The sequence below is a fragment of the Cricetulus griseus genome (assembly GCF_003668045.3).
Source record: "Cricetulus griseus strain 17A/GY chromosome 1 unlocalized genomic scaffold, alternate assembly CriGri-PICRH-1.0 chr1_1, whole genome shotgun sequence".
NCBI classification, from domain to species: Eukaryota; Metazoa; Chordata; class Mammalia; order Rodentia; family Cricetidae; genus Cricetulus; species Cricetulus griseus.
In genome coordinates this window covers 206487413-206511967 of record NW_023276807.1, presented here as the reverse complement: position 1 = coordinate 206511967, position 24555 = coordinate 206487413, and the positions used below count along the sequence as shown (strand labels likewise).

The 24555-nt window shown below is 46.3% G+C and overlaps 1 protein-coding gene across 2 annotated transcripts in view; it reads left to right on the top strand.

Annotated features, from left to right (window-relative positions):
* Positions 1-17904, top strand: part of Tep1 (telomerase associated protein 1) — a 46272-nt gene extending 28368 nt beyond the window's left edge. The window contains exons 29-55 of one of the 2 annotated variants that reach the window (XM_027386592.2): positions 580-712; positions 852-1002; positions 1242-1375; positions 1532-1620; positions 1881-1995; positions 3587-3827; positions 3993-4107; positions 4930-5054; positions 5164-5263; positions 5455-5610; positions 6009-6221; positions 6429-6582; positions 6682-6894; positions 7467-7627; positions 7973-8086; positions 9394-9501; positions 10806-10938; positions 11114-11190; positions 11271-11400; positions 11667-11803; positions 11935-12059; positions 14713-14856; positions 14987-15083; positions 16787-16892; positions 16999-17216; positions 17337-17441; positions 17699-17904. In XM_027386592.2, the coding sequence (XP_027242393.1) occupies positions 580-712; positions 852-1002; positions 1242-1375; positions 1532-1620; positions 1881-1995; positions 3587-3827; positions 3993-4107; positions 4930-5054; positions 5164-5263; positions 5455-5610; positions 6009-6221; positions 6429-6582; positions 6682-6894; positions 7467-7627; positions 7973-8086; positions 9394-9501; positions 10806-10938; positions 11114-11190; positions 11271-11400; positions 11667-11803; positions 11935-12059; positions 14713-14856; positions 14987-15083; positions 16787-16892; positions 16999-17216; positions 17337-17441; positions 17699-17821 (3717 nt within the window). In that variant the 3' untranslated portion in view covers positions 17822-17904. Of the gene's footprint in view, positions 1-579; positions 713-851; positions 1003-1241; positions 1376-1531; positions 1621-1880; positions 1996-3586; positions 3828-3992; positions 4108-4929; positions 5055-5163; positions 5264-5454; positions 5611-6008; positions 6222-6428; positions 6583-6681; positions 6895-7466; positions 7628-7972; positions 8087-9393; positions 9502-10805; positions 10939-11113; positions 11191-11270; positions 11401-11666; positions 11804-11934; positions 12060-14712; positions 14857-14986; positions 15084-16493; positions 16763-16786; positions 16893-16998; positions 17217-17336; positions 17442-17698 lie in introns of those variants that run through there. The other variant, XM_027386593.2, reaches the window with a different exon arrangement.
* Positions 17905-24555: the final 6651 nt, after the last annotated feature.

Sequence of the window (24555 nt, the reverse complement as noted above, 5' to 3'; positions counted from 1 at the left end):
GGCATGCTGCTGCTTAGCTCCGTCACTTAGTTTATTGTATGTGTGAGTGTCTGACCTGTATGTGCCCTGTGTATGCTTGGTGCCCGCAGGGTTCAGAGGCGGGCGTCAGATCCTCTGGAACTGGAGTTGCAGATGGTTGTGAACTGTCATGTGGGCCTGGGAATTAAACCCCAAGTCCTCTGCCAGAGCAACACGTGGCTCTTAGCTGCTGAGCGGTCTTTCCACCCCCTCGGCTTCTTTTCTAGCCCAAGATCCACCGAGGGGTTGATGCCGCCCACCTTGAATAGTTCTTCCCACCTTGATTAAAGCACCCAAGGCAACTCCCCACAGGCGTGTCTAGAGCTCCATCTTCCAGGCGGTTCTAGACTGTCAAGTTTAAAATCAACACTGAGCATCACCTCTCATTGTTTGCTGTCTCTGGTCTCCCTATCTTTGCCTGACCCCTACTTTTCTCTCAACTGTTTTTCTTTACCTTTTCCTTCCTTCCCGCTGTAGTTCACTCCACTCCATCCCCTCCTGTACTACCTGTCACCTCTCTGCCTCCCCAGATGACAGAGCCTTCTCTTCTTCTTCTCCTAGGTGTCTGAGAGACTGCGAGCCCTGCCCGCCACCCTCCCACTGTTGCTGCAGCAGATCCTAAGCACCTTGGAGCAAGAGCATGGCCATGATGTCCTTCCTCGAGCTCTGGCTGCCCTTGAAGTCACGAAAAGTGGTCAGTGGTTGGGGAAAGGGTGGGAGGCTGAGGGCTCAGCTATCGGGTAACCTTCGTTCAGGTGGGATCTTAGCCAGGGGTGTGTAATAGAGATGGATTCCCAGTGTGGCTTGGGTTCTCAGAGAGTTCATGGTTTCAGGTCTGACTGTGGAGCAGCTGCATGCAGTGCTGAGCACATGGCTGATTTTGCCCAAGGAGATTAAGAGCTGGGAAGAAGCAGTGGCTGCTGAGCACAGTAGAAACCCTTACCCCTCAGGTCCATTTGCCTACCTTGTCCAGAGCCTGCGAAGGTAATGCTGCCCCAGCTGAGCTCCCGCCAGCCTCACTGCCTCTCCAGTTAGGACATCATATGATTCTTTCTCCCACCCTTTCTTTTGTATAGCCCTGACACTTGCCTCCCTGGTCCTGTATGCTGATGGCCCAGTTACCACTCTGCAGTGGGAATGCCGGCACACTGCCATGCTATCTTGTTCACTGACTGGCTCTGTTTCTCCTTCCTTACTCTTCTCCCCTCTTCTCTCGAGGACAGTTTACTACGGGAGGGCCCTGTGGAGCGCCCTGGTGCCCGTCTGTGCCTCTCTGATGGGCCTCTGAGGACAGCAGTTAACCGTCGCTATGGAAAAAAGCTGGGGCTAGAGAAGACTGCACATGTCCTCATTGCAGGTGATTGATTGCAGCTTGAGTTAGCATGGGCAGGAGTATGAGGCTTGGACCTAGAGGTCAAGACCATACCTTGGTTACTGGTTCGATAACTCTGCTGTAGCCTTCGACCTTGGAGATGCTACAAGGATAAGCCCTTCTCAATGTCTGTTCTTGCAGCTCACCTCTGGAAGATATGTGACCCTGATGCCTCGGGCATCTTCCAAAGTTGCCCTCCCGAGGCTCTGAAAGATTTACCTTACCACCTGGTAAGTTAGTCTCCACACCTCATAGATTCCTTAGTCCATGCATCTACTTGGGCTAGTCTTAGGTTCCTCTCCCCTTCCCCACCAATCCCACCAGTGTCATTAGCCTCCCTAAAGACCCCTCTACCTTCTTGGAGTTTTCCTGCTTTCCCCCTTTGTCTCAGGTCCTGGGCCTAAGTCCTGAATGCACAGGCACGCTCTAAGACTAGTCCATTCCTCACCAGCTCCTTCATATCCTAATGAATCCAATATGCTCTCCCCAGCTCCAGAGCGGGAACCATGATCTCCTTGCAAAGTTTCTCACCAATCTCCATGTGGTAGCTGCGTATCTGGAAATGGGTCTAGTCTCTGACCTCTTGGAGGCCCATGTGCTGTATGGTGAGAGATAAGTCATTGGACTTTTCTTTTGAGGGATGGGATACCCTGCTCAAGGGGAAGTGTAAAAAACACAGCCAAATTTCCATTCCAACTTGAAAATGCCACGGATGTAAGCAAATGATTCTTAGTAGACCCTTTCGCTTAGACCTCTTAGGTAGAGTTTCTAAGTTTATACTAAAGTAAATTATCTATCTAGGAAGTTTGCTAAAATTGTAGATTCTAAGGTGACAAGATTCCACTTCCCTAGGTCTGCAGTGAGACCCAAAGCTTTATACTTTGAATACGTGTTTCTGATATAAAGTTCCGAGGGTCACACTTTGAGACTTAGAATTTTAAATACACCATATAATTTTCCTTGTTTTTTTTTCCGTAATTTTTTTATAAGTTCAAATTAGGAACAAGCTTGCTTCATATGTCAATCCCTTCTCCCTCTCCCTCTCCCTCCCCTCCCCCATCCCTAATCCTCTACTCCCCACCTACCCCCCACCCCAACCACCCTCCACTCCCCAGGCAGGTAGGGCCCTCGACAGGGGCTCAGCAAAGTCCACCTCATCATCCTGGGCTGGACCTAGCCCCTTCCCCATGTGTTCAGGCCGAGAGATACTGAAAAAGCCTTTTACAAAATCCAACATTCCTTCATGATAAAGATCTTGGAGAGAACAGGAATAACAGGAACATATCTAAACATGATCAAAGCAATATACACCAAACCAACAGCCAACATCAAACTAAATGGAGAGAAACTCAAAGCGATTCCTCTAAAATCAGAAACAAGACAAGGCTGTCCACTCTCACCATATCTCTTCAATATTGTACTTGAAGTTCTAGCTAGAGCAATAAGACAAGAAAAGGAGATCAAAGGAATACAAATCGGAAAAGAAGAAGTCAAATTCTCACTATTTGCAGATGATACGATAGTCTACATAAGTGACCTGAAAAACTCTACCAGGGAACTCCTACAGCTGATAAACACCTTCAGCAAAGTGGCAGGATACAAAATTTCCCTTGTTAATGGAGTTACTGAGGTTAATGGAGTCTAAGCTGGCTTCCTTTCTGACCTCCATTCCATTAGGGTGTGTGTATGTGTGTGTGTTTATGTAGGTGTATGTTTTTGTATTGTGTATTTCTGTGAGTATGTGTATGACTGTGTGTATATGTATATTTGTGCATATGTCTGTGTGTTTATATGTGTGTTTGTGTATGTGTGTGTGAGTGTATGTTTGTGTGAGTATGTGTATGTGTGTGTATGTGTGTGTGTGTGTGTGAACACTGCACACAGTCACCTATCGAAGCTAGAGCTGTTGTTAGTTGTAGTCTGTTGCTCTCCACCTTATTCCATTGACCCAGGGTCTCTCACTGAATCTGGAGCTCACTGTTTTTTGGTTAGTCTAATGGCTAATAAGATCCAGTGGTTCTCCTATCTTCTACCCTGGCCCCCAACACCAGCATTAAGGTTACAGGCACATGTGGCACACCTGGCTTTTTATGTAGGTGCTGGGAATATGAACTCAGGCCTCATGTTTGTGCCGCAAGCTCTCCAACCCACTGAGTTATCTCAGCTGCTCTCAATCTCTCCTCTCTTTTAAAACAGCTTCTTCAACATCCGAAGTGAACCCGAAGCCCCTGGAGGCGGATGTTGCTGCATTCCGTACCTTCCTGAGACAGCAAGCTTTGCTCCTTGCCCAGTATCCTTTGCTCCTGCTCCAGCAGGCAGCCAGCCAGCCTGTAGAGTCACCTGTTTGCTGCCAGGCCCCCTTGCTCACCCAGCGATGGCACCTCCAGTTCACACTACGATGGATTAATAAACCCCAGACCTTGAAGGACCAGCAAAGGTAAGACCCTTGACCCCAGCTCTGGTAGGCTGTTCAGAGAAAAAGAAAGGACAGACTAGAACTACCATGGAGAGGGGTCCAGGCATAGAATTGCAGGAAGTTGATTCCCGTTGGCTTTCTTACCCTCACTTCCTCTTTCCTCCTACTTTTTACCTCCCTCTCTAGCTTGTCTCTGGCAATTTCCTCTCCAACCGCTGTGGCCTTATCCCCTAATGGACAAAAAGCAGCTGTGGGCACTGCCAATGGGACGATTTACCTGTTGGACTTGAGAACTTGGCAGGTATGATGCAGAAGGCAGGCCAGAGTGACCATCAGAAAACCCTCACATACTGCCCTGAAGGCCTAGGCAAGCCTGTACATCCTTAAAACCCTGGTTGATCATTCATCTCATATGGAATTAGACATCTTGGTCAAAGGGCCATTCAACCAGCTGGAAGGTTCACAGCAGGGAGACTGGGGCAGGAGGACTGTGAGCGCAGAGTCAGCCTGTGCTGTCTGTTAAGTTCAAGGCCATCTGGGATTGCATAGAACAACATGAAACTCAAACAGCAGCTACGACTGTGCAGCATTCCTGTCTGGCTTCCACTCAAGGCATGTTACTTCAGCTTCAGAGAAACACAGGGCTCAGAGCCAGAGCCCAGTTGCTCACATTAGATCTATGGGAGTTGTGTAGATAGAGATGACCTAGGTTAGAAAAAGGCAGGCCTTCTGGCTTGCACAGGGAGCCCAGCAATGACACGGGGAAGAATGGTCCTGTAAATTGCTATGAATGATTGTAGTAGCCCGTAATACCAGACTGGAGAGAGGAGACAGCAGACATGCCTTTCTCTTCTTACCCACGTCACCCCCTCACCTGTGTACATGCATTTACTTAATACCCTTCCCTAGAACCCTACAAGTCTGTGGTTTGGGGCCTTGGAGTGAGAAAAGATGACCCTGCTTTGATTATGAGGTTCACTTGAACCTGCATTTGGGCTGGGAGTGTAGATAGCTAGGGACTTAAGCTCTTTTTGCCTTGGCCTCCTTTTTAATGGCTTGAATGGGTTGACTATGGGGGACTCGGGGATTCCCCTGAGCCACACTTTCCAACCGGCTGTTACAGGAGGAAAAGGCGCTGGTGAGTGGCTGTGATGGGATCTCCTCTTTTGCGTTCCTCTCGGACAGTGCTCTTTTCCTTACTACCTTCGATGGACTCCTGGAGCTTTGGGACCTGCAGCATGGCTGCTGGTAAGCGGGTCCCTCATGCTTCTGAGTGAGAAGCCCTGATAGAAAGGAGTGGGGAGGGAGCCTAATTGCCAGATGACCCCAGGACCCTGACTTTGTCTTCCGGGGACAGGGTGTTCCAAGCCAAGGCCCACCAGCACCAAATCACTGGTTGCTGCCTAAGCCCAGACCGTCGCCTGCTGGCCACTGTGTGTTTGGGAGGAGACCTAAAGGTAACAAAAAGTGACCCTCAACCATGAGTCAAACCTCATTTGTTGCTCAGTATGATGGAACTCTTGACTGCTTGTCCTGGGGAAGTTTGCTGAGGCAGGGGACTAGATACAGTAACCCTCGGGAACTTCGGAGCTGGGAAACGCTGCCATTTGTGCCCAGCACCCCAATTCCTCTTCTCTTTCTTCTCCAGCTTTGGGACACAGTCAGTGGACAGCTGGCCTTCCAGCACACCTGTCCCAAGTCCCTGAACTGCATTGCCTTCCACCCAGAGGGGCAGGTGGTAGCCACAGGCAACTGGGCTGGCAGCCTTACCTTTTTCCAGGCAGATGGACTCAAAGTCATCAAGGTACAGGTCCTGTGTGGTGAATGAACCAGCTTTTTGAAGCCCATGCCCTATGGTGGGATACCTTGCTTAGCCTTGATACAGTGGGGAGGGGCTTGGTCTTGCCTCAATTTGGTATGCCAAGTTGACTCCCCAAGGGAGGCTTTAACCCCTCTTGAGGAATGGGTGGGGTGGGAAGGGACGAAGGAGGGGGCAGGATAAGAGGAGAGAAGGGGAACTGGCGTTGGTATGTAAAATGAAAAAAAAATTTTAAATGGTTAAGAAAAAAAAAGGTTCTGTGTAGCTCTCTGGGAGAACACACAGGACAGGAGTGAAAGTGGAGAGTGGCAGTTTCGTTCCTTGTCATTTTGAGCCTGTGCTGAGAACAGGCCCTGTCGTTCCTGTTTCTACATCTCATCTAGGAACTAGGAGCCCCGGGAGCCTCTGTCCGTACTCTGGCATTCAGTGCACCTGGGAAGTCTGTGGCTGTAGGCAGGATAGACGGGGCAGTGGAGCTGTGGGCCTGGCAAGAGGCTACACGGCTGGCAACCTTCTCTGCACACTGTGGCTGTGTTGATGCCGTTCTTTTCTTGCATGCTGGAGGCCGGTTCCTGACGGCTGGAGAAGATGGCAAGGTGAGGTTACAGAGGACCTGTGGTGGGTTCGAGGACTGAGTAGCAAAAGTAGGGATGTGTTCAGGTGATGCTGGGGCTTTTGTTGAAGATCTCCAGGGAGTTTAGATGGTGAGGGAGATTTTCTAAAGTCTCTTGAAGGAAGATTTCATAGGGGATGGGACAAGGCAGCAGAGGTGAGTATCTCTAAACTCTTTTCTGGCATCCTAGGCTCAGTTATGGTCAGGATTTCTTGGCCGGCCCAGGGGTTGCCTGGGCTCTTTTCCTCTGTCGCCTGCACTCTCTGTGGCTCTCAACCCAGATGGTGGCCAGGTGGCTGTTGGGTACCGAGAGGATGGCATTAAGATCTACAACATTTCTTCAGGTATCAGAGGGGGAATGGACGGGTTGGCACCCTTGGAAAGAAGGTACCTGCTACCTCACTTCTTTTTCCAAATGTCTGTGTACACTTTCATTTTTCTAGGCTCCCAGGAGACTCAACGTCAAGTGCTAAATGTGGCAGTGTCCGCACTAGTCTGGCTCAGTCCCAGCGTTTTGGTGAGTGGTGCAGAAGATGGATCCTTGCGTGGCTGGATGATCAAAGGACGCTCTCTCTATTCCCTGTGGCTGTTGTCCCGACACCAGAAGCCTGTGCTTGGACTGGCTACTTCCCAGGAACTCTTGGCTTCTGCCTCCGGTATGGCTGAGCAGTGTTACCGAATCATTTCTTTGAAATATGCTGATGTCACCCTTCAATTTATAACTAGTTGCACATGCTCATCAAAACCCATGCGAGTACAGTTCTTATTTACAGCCTTTAAAATGCTTTTGAATGTGTTCATCTTACATAGTTACTCTAGACTGTTTCTAGAGAGAGTAGAGAAGAGGAGGAGAGGGAGTGCAGAATTGCCTCGGTCCTCTGGAAACAAGAGATGTTATCCTCACAGATGGTGAGGTGAAAGCATCATTGAGGCCTTGAGAATCGTAGCTTCTGTAGCAGCTGCTCTGAGAAGTGTGGCGGGAAATGAAGATACAAGGAGCCACCTTCCTGACCCCTGCTAAGCAGGAGCTGGGGTGCAGGGCATTCCCATGCTGTGTGCTTATTTAGTGTCTTGCCGGGGGCCTGTGCACATTCTGGTGATGCACCATCTCACTTCCTTAGAGCTGTGTCCCTGGGTGCTGTGCTCTGCTCCCGTGGCTCCCTTTGGCCTCCTAGGCCAGTCTCGCTTTGGTTTTCAGGAAGCGCTTCCCTTTCCATTTCCAATGCAGAGGATTTCACAGTGCGACTATGGTCCAGGCAGCTGCTGACACAGCCACATGAGGCAGAAGACTTTCCCTGTTGTGCTGAACTCCGGGGACATGAGGGCCCGGTGTGTTGCTGTAACTTCAGCCCTGATGGAAGCATTTTGGCCACTGCGGGCAGGGATCGGGTGAGCTGCAGAAGGATGAAACCCTGGGGTCCCACAGTCCATTTTCTATTGCTTTCTTCTCCTTTTTGATCTGCCAGCTCTGCAGGTGGGTCTATCTGCATGCCTTGCAATTTTTCTCCTCTTTAAAACTTGCCGCTTGAAACCAGGTGTGGTGCCACCGACCTTGACCTCAGTACTTAGAAGGTGAAGGCAGGAGGGTCAGGAGTTCATTGATCCATTAGTCCAGGGCCAGCTTAGGACACAGCTTAGGAGACTTTGTCCAAAACAAAACTAGCACACTATCTGAAATGGCTTCGGCATTGCCATGGTCTGTGCCCTGATGGATCCCTGTCATTGCCTACCCAGAATCTCCTCTGCTGGGATGTGAAGACAGCCCAAGCCCCTCTTCTGATTCACTCCCTCACTTCCTGTCACCGTGACTGGATCACTGGCTGTGCGTGGACCAAAGATAACCTACTGGTGAGTGGAGGGAAGGGGAAGAATACACAGGGCCCAGGAACCTGGAGGAAAGCAATCTCCACCTCAGACTTTTTCTAGCATCTTGTTAATTATAGTCTTGCTGACATCTTCTGGGTACATAGTATATGCTAGGTTTGACACGAGCTCAGTTTTACTTATTACCATGATTAATCTTTACAGTACCTTGGAAAGTAGTCACCACCATTATGTCTTTCTCACAGATAAGAAAATTGACCCCAGAAAAGCATTTTCAAGATCATGCAGTGATAAAGCTGAGCTAACAAGAATTCTTATTTGCTTTAACTCTTTACACTTTTATGTGCATGTGTGTATATGTGTAGTTGGATGTGCCATTGTGGTACATGAAGGTCAAAAGATAACTTGCAGTAGGTAGTGCTCTTTTCACATCTGGATCTAGGAAATGAATTTAGATTGCCAGGCTTGGTGACAAGCATCTTTATCCACTGAGTCATTCAACCATCCCTGAGCCAGTAAGCATTCTGATAGAAAAACCCTTCTGACTTTTTGGTGTTGGATATCGAATCTAAGGTACTAGCCACATTCCTCTAGCCTATGCCTTTTTTATTTAAGGTTTAAATTTTTTAAATTATGTTTTTAATATGTATGTGTGTGGGCTTGTGCATATGAGTGCCATGCCCATGGAGGCCAGAAAGGGATGTGGATCACTGAATCCAGAGTTACAGGTCATTGTGAGCTGCCTGATGCCAGTGCTTAGGAGCGAATTTCTGTCTTCTAGAACAGAGAAATTTTGTAGTTGGAGCCATCTCCAGCCCCAAAGCCCATGTTCCTAACAAGAACACAGTATGGTCTCTCCAGCTTTGGAATGCCTGAGAGTGAAAGATTTGTAAATCTCAGAGTATTTTCTCAGGGTTTGTAAAATATATGGAGTGTTCTTATGTTGTTTTATTTTTTTAAAATATATGCAATTTATTTTATGTTCATTGTTGTTTTGCCTGCATGTATGTCTGTGTGAGGGGGGCAGAAGCCCTGGAACTGGAGTTGCAGATAGATGTGAGCTGCCATGTGATTGCTGAGACTTGAACCTGGGTCTTCTGGAAGAGCAGATCATGCTTTTAACCACTGAGCCATTTCTCCAGCCCCTCTTATGTTGTTTCTTTAAAAAGGAGAGATAAGGAAGGATCCCTGCATGGTGCTGCACTCCTTTAATCCGAGCATAGTGAGTTCCAGGCCAGCTAGAGCTACATAGTAAGACCCTGTCTCAAAGCCACACAAAGAAAATGCTAGAGGAATGCTGATGATCTTGCTCCTTTCCCTTTTGGCTGTAGGTCTCCTGCTCTAATGATGGCTCTGTGGGACTCTGGGATCCAGAGTCAGGACAGCAACTTGGTCAGTTCCTGGGCCACCAGAGTGCTGTGAGCTCTGTGGTTGCTGTGGTAAGGCAACGGACTTCACCAGCATTCTTTGGGAAGGTCAGGAGAATCTGGGAGACTGGATGTATTAGGTATCTAGTTTCAAAGGCAAATAGTAAAAATGTGATGCTTAGGACTGTATTACAGTGTTGAGTTTGATGGGTGATATGATGGCACATAAAAATGAGTTCTCTAGTATTGTGAATTTCTGGCAAGATGGCAGTCCCAAACAACTCAGCTCCAGAGTCCTGAGTTCCTCATCTTTTCCCTGATGTTTACCTTCCCCTCTCTGGAGGGAGTTAGGGTCTTGGCCATGTGTTTTCTACATCCTTGGTGTCTTAATCAGGAACTCAATAAAAGCACACACAGAATGGACTGGAGAGATGGCTCAGCAGCTAAGAGCACTTCCTAAAGACCTGAGTTCAATCCCCAGCACCCATGTCAGGCAGTTCACAGCTGCCAGAATCCCCAGCTCCATGGAGATCTAAAACCTTGGGCACCTCCATCCATGTGCACATGCCTACACACACACATGTACACACACACACACACACACACACACACATGTGCACACATATGTGTACACACAAATGCACACTTAAAATTTAAAAAAGAATTTTAAAGCACACACAGATTGTGAGAACAGAGAGATAATTTTATTCAAAGCAAAACAATAGTATAGGACCAATAGCCTGTCAATAAGGACAGCTGGTGACATAAGTGAAAGAATACTCAAGGGTCCCAGATATTGGTTAGTGCTTCTTGGATGAGGTCTGAAGGAAGGAGGAGTTTGGTTACTAGGGGTTCCTAGGGATGTAGGGTATAGTTTGTGTGGTTCTCTATTTCTATTGACAGACTTGGATTAAATAAACTTTTTGCCCTCTGTACATGTGTATTACCACAGTGTTTCTATTTTTAATTATATGTATACCAAATAGGGACATAGTTTGATTTATTTCACATGCATCCAAAACCGGTTCAGGCCAGATCCCTCATACCCAGAGGGAAAAGAGGATATAATTGTATGGAAATCTGTCTATGTTTGCTGCATGTTAGGAGGAAGAGAAATTTATTCCATTGTTCAAAGGTAGGGGTGTGTGCAGTTCTGTGCAGGTGGGAGACTTAGGTTGCTGATGAGGTATTAGTTGTGTTGTTTGGAGAGCGGGGTATGCATAGCTCATGCAGGTCAGGGTCTCAGGCTGCCAGATGAACTATTACAATTGTGTGCATACTCCAAACAAGTGCAGTCCAAGAAGCTTTGCTTGCCTGCCTCATTTCCCACATCCTACTCACTGTGACTGTCCTCTGACACTGTGATCTGGGAACAGGAGGAGCATATAGTATCTGTGAGCCGGGACGGGACTTTGAAAGTGTGGGACCAGCAGGGAGTGGAGCTGACCAGCATCCCTGCTCACACAGGACCCATCAGCCAGTGTGCAGCTGTCCTGGAGTCCCGCCCAGGTATTGAACCATCAGCCCTTCCCCTTTGTTGCTACTGTTTTTGTTTCCTTCTCTTCTTCTTTTTCAGTACTAGAGAATAAACCTAGGGCCCAGTGCTTGCTAGCTACCGCTCTATTACAAGTCTTTGCATCTGGTCCTGACCATTCTTTCTGAGTTGGTTTCCCTGTCTTTTCAGCTGGACAGCCTGGATCAGAGCTTCTGGCAGTGACGGTTGGACTGGATGGAGCCACAAAGTTGTGGCATCCCCTCTTGGTGAGCTCTCTGCAAGAACTTGGGTCGGGAATGGATAGAAAAGGCATGAAGGACAACCTCTGCAACCCCCTTTTTCCTAGGTGTGCCAAATACGCACCCTCCAGGGACACAGTGGTCCAGTCACTGCTGCTGCTGCATCCGAGGCCTCAGGCCACCTGCTGACCTCAGATAACAGCTCTGTACAGCTCTGGCAAATACCTAAGGAAGCAGGTGAGTGATGGGGGGAGGAGGTAGCATGAAAGAAGACTGGAACAAAGAATGCCAAGGGTAACCTTATACCTCAATCCCTTCCAGTAGCCAAGATGTTTTCTTTCTTTCTGAGACAAGGTCTCACTTTGTAGTCTTTAGACCAGGCTGGTTTTAGACTCACAGATGTCCACCTGCCTCTGTATCCCCAGTGCTAGGATGAAAGGCGCCCACCACTATTCTTCTCTCTGTATCAGAGCTCTTAATGTATACCCTCCTCTCTTCACCAGATGATGCAAACAAACCTAGAAGTGCTGTGGTCATCACTGCTGTGGCATGGGCACCAGATGGTTCTCTGGCAGTGTCTGCAAATGAAGCTGGGGAGCTAATACTATGGCAGGAAGCCAAAGCTGTGGCTACAGCACAGGTGACTAAGTCTGTGTGAATTCTGTCCATTAGTGGAACTTCCTTGGGTTAGAGTTTTTCTTGCATGTCCGGGAGGAGGAAGGTTTATGTTTTTTTCCTCAAAAGTACTAACTGAACTTGCTTCACACACAGGCTCCAGGCCGTGTCAGTGACGTGATCTGGTACTCGGCACATTCGTTCTTTGTTCTTAGTGCCAATGAAAATGTCAGCGAGTGGCAAGTGGAACTGTTGGAAGGGTCAACGTCCAGAAATCCCAGGTGAAACAAGGCAGCTGCTGATGGGAATGTCGAGCTACACACACCTAGGGTTTTGTTATGATCTGTCTATGCTTCTGGGTGAGGCTGACAGGATGTCAGCTGCCTCTGGCTTTATCTGTTGTTTTCAGATTACCTTTATTGATCTTTGTGTGTCCTTGTGACAGGAAACTGGATATGTGGGGGCAGCTAAGACATTTTGCTTTATACTCTTTTATTTGTGAGTAGTACCTGTGGAATTGAGGAGTCTGAGGAAGGTTAGCTAAGGTAGTGCCTTCCTCTGTTTATGTCTTTATAGTCTTCACCTGTGTGTGCAGAGGTCAGAGAACAACCTGAGGGAGCTGGCTCTCATACCATCATGTGGGTTCTGGGGAATCAAACTAAGGTCACCAGGCTCATTGGCAAGTGTCTTCACCCACTGAGCCCTCTCACCAGCCTCTGGCCTTGTCAGTTTAAAGTTTAAATGAGTAATTCTTTTGTTTCTTTGTTTGTTTGTTTGTTTGTTTCAAAACAGGGTTTCTCTGTATAACAGTTCTGGCGGTTCTAGAACTCACTTTGTAGACCAATCTGGTCTCGAACTCACAGAGATCCACCTGCCTCTGACTCCCAAGTGCTGGGATTAAAGGTGTGCACCACCACTGCCCAGCTAAATGAGTAATTCTTAAATGCCTACTTGGTGTTAAGTTCTAGACCAGAGAGTGTGGTACACATGAATTTTATTTGTTTGTTTGTTTATTTATTTTGGGTTTTCAAGACAGGGTTTCTCTGTGTAGCTTTGGAGCCTATCCTGGCACTCGCTTTGGAGACCAGGCTGGCCTCAAACTCACAGAGATCTGCCTGCCTCTGCCTCCCGAGTGTTGGGATTAGTTTACTTTTGAGGCAGAGTTTTGTTACATTGCTCAGGTTGGCAATTCAGGGTCTTTCCCACTGAGTCTCCTGAGTGGCTGGAATTAGAGGTGTGTGGCACCAAACCCAGCTGAATTTTTTTTTTTTTTTTTTTAGTTCAAGTTAGGGAACAAGCTTGTTTCACATGTAAGTCCCTTCTCCCTCTCCCTCCCCTCACCCCATCCCTCCTCCCCCACCCCCAACCTACCCCCACCCCATCCACCCACCACTCCCCAGGCAGGGTAGGGCCCTCAACAGGGGCTCTGCAGTGTCCTCCAAATCTTCCTGTACTGGGCCTGGGCCCTTCCCCATGTTTTCCAGGGCCAGAGTGTAACCCTTCACGTGGGATGGGCTCTCAAAGTCCCTTCTTGCACCAGGGAAAAATACTAATCCACTACCAGAGGCTCCCTGGAGTGCAGAGGCCTCCTTATTGACATCCATGTTCAGGGGTCTGTATCAGTCTTGTATTGGCCTCCCAGACAGCATCTGGGGTCGATGTGCTCTCCCTTGTTCAGGCCAACTGTTCCTGGCCCAGCTGAATTTTTAAAAGGCCTCCAGTAGCTCATGGGTCTGCAAAACTTGAGAAATGGTAGCAAAGAGGTGGTCTTTTTTTTTTTTTTTTTTTTTTTTTGAGACAGGGTTTCTCTGTGTAGCTTTGGAGCCTGTCCTGGCACTCACTCTGGCGACCAGGCTGGCCTTGGACTCACAGAGATCCACCTGCCTCTGCCTCCGAAGTGCTGGGATTAAAGGCATGAGCCACCAACGCCCGGCAAGAGATGGTCTTTAAAATTAGACATAAAAAATGAAGAATTTTCTGGGCTAGTAAAAGAAGGGAATGGTGTTCCAGAAAAGCAAATAGTGTTAACTCAACCCAGAAAAGTCAATAGTGTTAAAATTTATGCATGGGAATTTTCAGAGTATTCTGGGGTTTTGTTGTTGGTGGTGGTGGTGGTGGTGGTAGTGTGTGGTGCTGAGGTGTGCTTGTTCAGGCTACTCATATGGAGGTCAGAGACAATTCTTGGAATCAATTCTTTCCTACACCTTGTGCCTACCTGCTGAGCTGTCTTTCTGGCCCTACTTGAAGTATAGGGCCAGAATTCCAGGTATAGCCGAGACCTTGGGTTCCTAAAGGGGCTGCGGATGGCCAAGAAGAAGTTAGGTAGTGGTGGGGCATTCCTTTAATTCCAGCATTCAGGAGTAGAGGCAGGTAGATCTCTTTGAGTTCAAGGCCACCCTGGTGAACATAGAGAGTTTCAGGCCAAAGAGCAAGGTTAGTATATTTAGAGACCTGCCCAGAACTGTGGACTTGGATGGATTAAGTCTTTGTTTCCATTTTTGGCTGGTGTGCTGTTTACGTGCTGAGTTTTATGGCCTGAATGGTACTTCCATCATGGAGTCAGTTGGGCTGAGGTTTGGAGACATACTAAGGTCGGGGGCCCTGTTACAGGAGGAAGTATCCACAGGGCTTATTGATGGAAACAAACAGCAGCAGTGTTAGAGAACCCTCTTTTGAGCAAGTAAGGGAGAGTGATGGTGCATGTTGAGAGACAGGCGCTGGGACTGTAGCTCAGTGCTAGGGTGCTTGTCTGAGTCATGCCACAGGCTCCGGCCACATCCCCGGGACAGCAACAGCAAACAAGCATGCCACAGATGGTTAGGAGCAGGAGTCACTGGGTTTTACACTTCATTCATGAGAAGTGTGTGGGAAGCACTGCGAGAAGTTAGCTAAAGAAGTATTCTTTCCTGCTTGTGTGTGTCTCTTGAGCTACAGTCTTCACATGAAGCGAGTTCTGCCAGAAGACTTGGGAGTCTTGACAGGTCTGGATCTGGCCCCTGATGGCCAGTCTCTCATCATAATGAAAGAGAACGTGGAATTACTACAGATGAAGCCTGGGTGTACTCCATCTGTGATCTGGTAAGATACAAAATGCAAAACTTCTTGAGCTGAAATGAAAAGTGGTTTCGTGGTTACCTGGAGACCAAGTCAAACATGGTCTTAAAGAGATGCAATCTTGGACTCAGTCTTTCACTTTCTTATAAAACAGCCGGAGGTTCGGATCACATTCTTCCATACTGTGCACCAGCAAGGAGCACGGCATATTCTACCTGCAGCAGGGGGTCTCTGCATTTCTTTCTTTCTTGGTGAGTCCTGTTTGGATGTCTAGATTCTACACTCTAGAACCAATGCATTGGAAACCATCATGGAGGAGAGAGGGAAGGGAAAAGCAGTGGCTCCAGTCCCCTCATCTCCCTTTCCCTGGAGTGACTCTATTTTCAATCATTGGATGCTGAGTTTCCGTGTAAGATTTCATTGTGCAAACAAAGGTTGTAGAATTTTAAAAATCAGGGATCTAGGAGGGTTTTTTGTTGTTGTTATTTTGTTTTTTCCTTTCCTTTTCCTTCCCCTTCCTCCCTTTCTCCCCTTCTTCCCCATCTCCCCTTCTTCCTCTTCTTCTCTCTCTCCTCCCTTCCTCTCCCCTCCTCAAGCCTTATCCTTTTTTTTCATTTTGATATAGGGCCTCACATGACTGACCCAGAGCTCACAGGCATCTGCTTGCCTTTGTCTCCTTGAATGCTGGGGAGGTCTCTGCCACCATGCCAGTTCTTTTTCATCTTTTTTAATTTTTGTTTTATGTGTGTGTGTGTGTGTGTGTGTGTGTGTGTGTCTGTCTGTCTGTCTGTCTGTCTGTCTGTCTGTCTGTCTGTCCATGTGGGCACTTGTGTGCCATAGTATGCATGTGGAAGTCAGAAAGCAACTTGGTGGATTGGTTCTTCATACATGTGGGTTCTAGAGACCAAACTCAGGTTGTGAGGCTTGGTGGCAATTGCTCCTACCTGTTAAGTCATCTCCTTCCCTTCCTCCCTCCCTCTCTCCCTCTCTCCCTCCCTACCTCCCTCTCTCCTTCCCTCCCTCATTTCTTTCATTCTTTTTGGGTTTTTTGATACAGGCTTTCTCTGTGTAGCCCTAGGCTGTCTTGGGACTCACTCCATAGAGCAGGCTTCCTAGAACTCTGGCTCTGTAGGGCTGAGATTAAAGGTGTGTGCCACCATGCCTAGCCTGTCCCCTAGTTTTCTTATTGCTGACTCTGTCAGTATTAGCATTTGAAGGCAAGGGCTGCACTGTGTCTCTGTCATGATGCAGTTACCTCATAGGTGTTTTACACTTAACCAATTTGGGTATGTCAAAGCTATATTTCATTCCCCAAATTCCTGAGGTCCCTTGTTTCTGGAAAGTTTATGAAATCCTAACCTGTTACCTACTAAAGTAACCTACAAAGCCTGTTTAGGAAACAGTGATTCTGTTCCCAAACATGAACCTAAGTGAAAGAAGTGTACATAGTCCCCAAATGCCAGGCACAGGCACGTCTATGTCATCCTAATTCACCATGGCCAAACCAATGTAAGCGCCTGGACACAGAAAGAAGACAGGTGACTTGCAGTATAGAACTGTGTGGCAGAAAAAGGAGAGCACGACACTGAGTATTGGCAGATGGGAAATACAGACATGTTGTCTGCCGAAGGAGGCTAGACACAAATGTGTCCACATTGCAGAGACCTCACTCAAGTGGAGGAGGACATCATGACACTAAAACCTGCTGCCAGGTCTGGGGCTCTTCTACCACTGGGGATGGGCGTGATACCAGCATCAAGAGGGTAGAGCTGTTCTACATCTTCTCCTGGGGGCCTGCGTGGGTAGATTCTTACATGCGTCCATTCCATGCATGGACTGTACTGTAGATTTTTTTTTTAATGTCCTGAGCACCTTGAAGAAGAACACCGTGGCTTTGTTAGTGGAGTTGTATCATGTAGACAGACAAGTTACCTAATCACCTATCCTTTCACAGGAGCAGAAGGAGTCAGGAGAGTTTGATGAGAACCTGGACTTCATTCTGGACATAAAGAATCCTAATGGGTCCCCAGTAGCAATCACTCAGGCCAAACCTGAGTCTGGTTAGTGGGCGTGAAAAGAGCAGAGGAGCTCTGGGGTGACTTAGGGTGGCTGGTGGGTCCTAGAGGCCTGAGACCTGGCTCTCTAACTTCACTCTTAAAATGGCAGAGTCAGCATTTCTGTGTGCCACCTCTGACGGAATGCTGTGGAGCTTGGCTGAGTGTACCCAGGAAGGAGAATGGATTGTAGACAACATTTGGCAGAAAAAAGCAAAGCCACCTAAAACTCAGTCTCCAGAGACAGATCCATCTGTGCACTCTGATTCAGATTCCTGCATGGAGAGCTGGTCAGGGCCTAGACATTTAAAGGCACAGCAGGGAAAAAAGGTAAGCGTGTGGGAAGGGCAGTGGAGAGAGGGAGGAATTTCTAAGCCTGACACAGCAGCCTTTGCTGCTTCCTCAGTTGAAAGGTCTCCCAGAGAACTCACGTTGTTCCTCTCCTCTCAGATTCACTTGGGCTCAGTCACAGCCCTCCATGTGCTTCCTGGATTGCTGGTGACTGCTTCGAAGGATAGAGATGTTAAGCTGTGGGAGAGACCCAGTATGCAGCTGGTAAGTATGTATGTGTGTGTCTGTGTGCCTGCGTGCGCATGCACACACACTCACACACTTGAACATGCATGCATGCAAGCTGGGAAAGGGCTATTGCCAGAAAACGTTTAGGATAAGGAGGGGCAAAGGATGAAAGTTGTTTTCTTCAATCTCTCTTGCAGTGGCCTTGTATCTGAGGTGTTTATTTGAGATAAGTTGATAAGGAGACCCTAAGCCTGTAGCTTCACCTCCCTCCCCCATTTCTGTTCCTGTTTTAGTTGGGTTTGTTCCGATGTGATGGACCAGTGAGCTGCGTGGAACCTTGGCTGGGGCCCGACTCTACCTTGAAGCTTGCCGTGGGAGACACCCAAGGAAACTTGTATTTTCTATCTTGGGAATGAAAATGCAGTACTCAGGACAAAGATGATGTCGCTTGTCCTAGATAATGCAAACCAAATAAAGTGTTGGAAGATCTTAAGTATAACCCTGATTGTGTTCTGAAGTGGATTTACATCAACAGGGAGGGACCTGGGTGTTCTTTTCTAATTTAGCATTCATTTCTATTAGAACTGCAAGAAAATGAACCACATCTTTAATAGGTAGGTTAGACTCCTGTGTCCCTTCCTCCCTACGATATAAAGTCTCCCTCCTGTAAGGAGGTAAGATGAGAGTATTGTTGAGCAGTACTTAGTTTGAATAGGCCCTAGTGACCTTGTTTGGTCGTGAAAGGAAACAAGAAAAAGTAAGTTAAAGTCAATAGAATTGTGAGCATTTAGGAAATGGATAGACCCTGGGTAGTTCTGGCTCCTCTCACAGACACAGCCCTCTTCCCAGAACCAGCTGGCCAGAAAGAGAAACCAAGGCACTGAGTGTAGAATGAGGCTTTTGACTTTGCATTGACTTACAAGCATTTATTCATAGACTAATTGGCATTCTTGGAAGAAACCACAAATATATTTTTCCCTCAAATTGAAGTTCATGGAGCTGGAGAGATGACCCCGTGGTTAAGGGCACTGGCCACTCTAACAGAGGATGTGGCTTCTAAGTGCCTATTTGGTAGCTCACAACTGGGTGTAACTCCAGTTCCAGGAAATCCATCGCCCTCTTCTGGCCTCCATAGGCAATGCATGCATGTGGTGCACAGACAGACATGCAATCAACATACTCATACACAGAAAATAAAAAAAGTTTATTTTCTAAAAGTGTTCTAAAAAAAAAAAAGCCAGGCAGTGGTTGTGTGCACCTTTAATCCTAGCACTTGGAGGCAGAGGCAGGCGAATCTCTGCGAGTTCAAGGCCAGCCTGGTCTACAGGGAGAGTCCTAGGACAACCAGGGTTACACAGAGAAACCCTGTCTCGAAACACAAAAGAAGAACAAAACAACAGTGACGTTCATAAAGCTTACAGCATGTTGACAAGTGGAATAATCATGTCCATGGATTTTCATTGACTCTGACCTATGAACTTCTAGCCTTGAACTCACAGCGATCTGCCTGACTCCTCTTTCACCTCCTCAGTGCTGGAACTAAAGGTGTGAGTTACCATGTCCAGCTCTGTAAAAGTTACTGAGAAGTGTAATGATATATGACTGTAGTCTGTACTTAGACCGAGGAAGGAGGATTATTGTGAATTTGAGGTCATCCTGGCCAACATAGTGAGCTCTGAGACTGCAAGGCATACAGAGTGAGATCCTGTCTCAAAAATGAAGGGGCCAGTGAGGTGACTCAGTAGGTAAGAGCACCTGCTACCAACCTGAGTTTGATCTTCAGAACACACAGTAGGAGGAGAACCAACTCCTGCAAAATGCCGTGTGATCTCTGCGTGCACACCATAGTATGTCTACATGTGTGTGTCTCCCTGTCCCCATAAGTAAATAAATAGACAAAGTGGGAAATAATGGGAAAAAAAAACCTTCTCTGAACCTCATTGTTTTTCTAAAATGTTATCTTACAGAAGAACAAAGAAAGAAATCTGCTTCCCTCATAGAGCTCTGTGTTTCATGTGCCAAGTGATTGTTAGCACTAAGATTTTTCACCTGGTAATAACATACACAGTCCCCATTCATTATTTCATAATTACAATGTGAATATTACACAATTCCCTCTCACTACTCCATAAATGTTAGCAAAGAAGTTATGCGAATGTTGAAGAGGGTGGGATATTAAATCGTTTACTTTTTGAGACACTAGAAAGACCAGACTGGCCTCCAACTCAGAGATACGCTTGCCCCTGCCTCCTGAGTGCTGGCATTAAAGGTGTGAACCACCATGCCTGGCTAGATTTATTTCTTGTATTTGAAAGGAGAATCAGAAACAAAAATGGACTAATAGATATATCCCCAAAGAACTTAACTGTTGGTAATTTTCAGTAGTGTGGCTTATATGTATATGTTTTCTGGTTTTCTGAGACAGGGTCTTGAACTCCTATGTAGCTGAGAATGACCCTGATCTCATGATCCTCTTGCCTCCATCCTATCAGATTCTGAGAGCATAGGTATATTTGTTCTTTCATGATGTTGATGTTTACTCAGGACTGCATGCAAGCTGGATAAGTACTTCATCATTAAGCCACACCCCTACCTACCTTTGTTTTTCCTTCAAATCATTTTAAAAAATTTTAGATTTATTTATTTTATGTGTATGAATGTTGTGGGTGCATTCCTATATATATGTGTGTGCCCACAAGGGTTAGAAGGCAGATTTGAGTTCCATGGAACTGGTTATGAGCTACCATGTAGGTGCTGGGAACCGAATCTAGGTCCTCTGTAAGAGCAACAAGTGCCCTTAATTGCTGATCCATTCCTCACCGCCCTTTCTTCAAATTGCTGAGGATTTACAAAACAGTTGCAAGAATGGTAAAGGTTGTTCCTGGGCGTCCTTCTTCTGCTTCCTCTAACGCTGACATCTCAGTAACATTTCTACAATGTTATTAACAAAGATATAGATACTGGATTTTGCCAGTTTGAGACCCCACATTACATTTATCCATGTCTCCTCCAATTATGAGTTTTTTAGTCTTTTTATAAACTTGCTACTTTTGAAGAGTGTTGGCTCAGAGTTTTATAGGATGTGCCTTTATTTGGCTTTGTCTGTTCTTGTCTCATGAGTAGACTTTCGAATGTAGATTTTAGAGGGGTGGATGTGTGCTTTTCCTCGAATCCTTTCAGAGGGCAGAAGATGCCAAAATGACCTGTTACTAGTGATATCACCCTTCATTTAAACATTGTTTTGTTTTGTTTTGAGACAAGGTGTCAGCATGTAGTATTGGCTGCCTGGAACTTGAAAGTGTGTTGTCAATCTTCCCTCTGCCTCTCAGGTGCTGGTATCACAGGCATACACCACTGCACCACCAACCCTGCTGAAAGTTTTATTTTGATAACACAGCTGTGCCAGGTGGTTAGGCCTGTAATTCTAGCTTCTCTGTTAGGCTGAAGCAGGAGATGGTTCAGAGGTAACCTGAGCTACAGAATTAAGTTTGAATCTAACCTGGCCAACTCACTGAGACCCTGATTCACATAACTTAGTGTTACAGCACTCGCCTATCATGTAGGAGGCCTTGGATTCAGATCTCATTACCACACATGTTCATAAAGAGACCAACTTATTTGTTTGCTTGTGCTGTTGCTGATGTAGTCTAAGAAATTGTGATTTAATCCACAAAGATTCCCTTTATGTTTTGAGTTTCATGCCTTTATAGTCAGGTTGTGGTTCATTTTTAGTTTTGCATATACTATGAGGAAGCCTACAGACTCGTTGCTTTACATGAGACATCCGATGCTTTAGTACCATTTACTTTTCTGAAGATTTAATTTGAGGCCTGGAGAAAAGGCTCAGCAGTTAAGAGAGCTACCTGCTCTTCCAGAGGACCCAAGTTTGGTTCCCAGCACCCACATCAGGTGGCTCACAGTTGTTTGTAACTCCAGCTTCAGGGGATCAAACACCCTCTTTACATGGTACACACAGAGACACATTAAATAAAAGATAAGAAACTGCCTTTAATCCCAGCACTTGGGAGGCAGAGGCAGGCAGGTACCAAGCCTACACAGTGAGACCCTATCTAAAGACTGGGAATGGGGCAATTAATACCACTTACTGCTTTTGCAGAAATTCAGTTCCCAGCACCCATGTTCAAGAGGTTCACAGCTGCCTGTAGCTCTCACTTCAGGGGATCCCAACATCTTCTTTTGCCCACTAAGAACACATGTGTTGCATATGTATATGAATGAAATCAAATATTTTAAAATAAATATTTTTATAAATTTAAAACTAATACTTTTAAATTATATGTACTTGTGGAGAGAAGGGTGGATGTGAATGCATATACCCAAGGCCAGATGTGTCCAGTCTGAAGCCAGACCTGACCAGGGTGCTGGAAAGTGAAGTTGGTCCCCTGGAAAAGCAGCACTACACATTTCTAAGTGCTGAGCCATGTCTCCAGCCTTCAACTCCATCTGTTGAAAACATTGTCTTTGCCTCCTCTGAATGGTCTTGACATCTTGAGTTATTTTTCACATCGGGCTCATTGGCAGGGCAGGCATGGCGGCAAGGACAGGGGGTGGCTGGTCACATCACGATGGCACTCAGGAAGCAGAAACAGACCAGTGCTGGTGCCCCACTCACTGTTTTCATTAAGTCCTGGACCCCAGCCTGTCTACGATGGTGCTGCCCACATTCCGGGCAGGTGCTCCTACTCCAGTTAACCTCCGTAGAAATGTACCCCCTGGAACACCCAGTTTTGTTCCTGCAGGATTCTAAGTGTCACCGAGTTTGAACATCAAGGTTAACCATCACGACACACTTGTTTAGAGCCAGTGTGCCATATATGCATGGATTTTCTTCTGGCGTCCCAGTTCTATCCCTTAACTGTATCTGCCTTATGCTAACACCACACCATTTTCATACTGCAGCTTTGGAATGAGTTTGAAAATCAGGAAGCGTGCAGGTTTCATCTTTGCTCATTTTCAACACTGTTTGGTTATGTAGGATAGATAATTTTACAATTCCACATAAATTATAGGGTTTTCTTGTTCATTCTTCAAAGGGGTTGCTAGTAGTAAATCTAAAAATCCATGAACACAGAACGTCTTTCCATTCCCTTAGGATCTTCCACCTGTGTTTAAAATTTACACTTAATGTGTTAAGTTTACTAACTTTTTTCTGAGTTGGAATTGAAAGCCTTGTGCATGTTAGCAGGTGTTCTACTACTGAACTATACCAGGGCCTCCATCGATTGTTTTCTTTTCTTTTTCTTTTTCTTTTTCTTTTCTTTTTTTTTTTTTTTTTTTTTTTAAGACAGGGTTTCTCTGTGTAGCTTTGGAGCCTATCCTGGCACTTGCTCTGGAGACCAGGCTGGCCTCGAACTCACAGAGGTCCTCCTGCCTCTGCCTGGAGTGCTGGGATTAAAGGCATGCGCCATCAACGTCCAGCGCAAATTGTTTTCTTAATTTGTGACTATTCACAAATTAATTTGCAGATTATTCATTCCTCATGTTTAGAAAGCCTTGCTGATTTCAGCTATAAAAAATTTGGTTGCAAATCTTTTGCCTCTGCCTCCCAAGTGCTGGGATTATGGGCATGTGCTCCTACACCTGGCTTCTTCAATTATTTCTCTACATGAGATCATGTATAGTCCTGTCTCATAGAGTCCAGGCTGGTCTGGAACTCACTATGTAGCCAAGGCTAGCCTTGAAATGGTCTCCTGCCTCTATCTGCCAAGTGCAGGATTATAGATATTCAAGTTTAATTTGCTTTTTTAAAAACTATGTAAGGAGCTTATCATATCAGCTATCTCTAAATAGTTATATAAGATGAATTAAGTCAGTACAGTCACTCACAATGATAAATCTGTTGTATGACCATATATTTACATTTGAAATAATTATAAAAATAGGTGAGGGGGCTGGGGACATGGCTCAGTGGTTAAGAGCACTGACTGTTCTTCCAGAGGTCCTGAGTTCAATTCCTGGCAACCACATGGTGGCTCACAACCACCTTGAATGAGATCTGGTGCCCTCTGCTGGCATGCAGGCAGAAGACTGTATGCATAATAAATAAATAAAATCTTTGAAAAAAAATAGGTGAAATTTCATGAGAATGTTTCTTTTTATTATACCTTGGGAAGTCCTGCTCATGTCAGTAGTCTGTACCCACCACTACCTCAGATGCATGGGGAGTCACATTGTCTACAGTTTTGGTCAGACAGACTGGGAAGCCCAAGGGTCATCTGCATTAGTCAGTAAGCAAGGCCAAGCATGTCATTCTCTTTGATGACGTCTAACTTCTTGTATATGTGACCCTCAAAGCTGAGGTAGCAGAGCAAGTCCAAGTTCCTTCACAGGTTTTAAAGTGAATTGCTATCTTCTGAACAGCTCAGGCAGACAAGCTCAGTAGCCAGTGTCAGGCTGGGCCACAGAGGACTTGGGAGACATAGGCTGAGCTCAGAGGCCAGTGGCACACCTGTGTCCTTAGGACTAGCTACCATGGCTTGTATCTCCAGGAAAATACTGAATGTAAGTGGTGGAATGGACTTCCTGATTTGACTTGTCTTTAGATTCTTAGGTTCCCTCCCCCACTTCTGTTTTTAGACAAGGTCTCAGGTAGCTCAGAACTTGCTTTGTAGACAACTTTAATTTCTGATCATTCTGCTTCCACCTCCTAAGTGCACCACCGTGCCCACTTTGTGCAATCCTGGGGATAAACCCAGGGATTTATGTATGCTACTCTACAAATCAGGGTTCTCTAGAGTAACAGAACTTAAATAGAATGAATCTCTCTCTATAAAGATAAAGGGGGTTTATTAGAATGACTTGCAAGCTGTGGTCCAGCTAATCCAACAGTGGTTGCCTATGAACAGAAGGTTCAGGAATCCAGTGGTTGTTCATTCCACAAGGTTGAATATCTCAGCTGGTCTTCAGTATGCTCCAGATTCCCAAAGAAGCAGCCTCTAATGCCAATGAAGGAATGGACTTGCTAGTGAGGGTGTGAGAGCAAGCAGGCAAGAGGAAAGCTTCATTCTTTCAAGTCATTTATTACAGGATTCCAGCAAAAGGTGTGGCTAAGATTAAAGATGGGTCTTCCCACCCCCCAAAATCTGTCTTCAGAGATCTGGATTAGAAGTGGATCTTCCCACTTCAAATG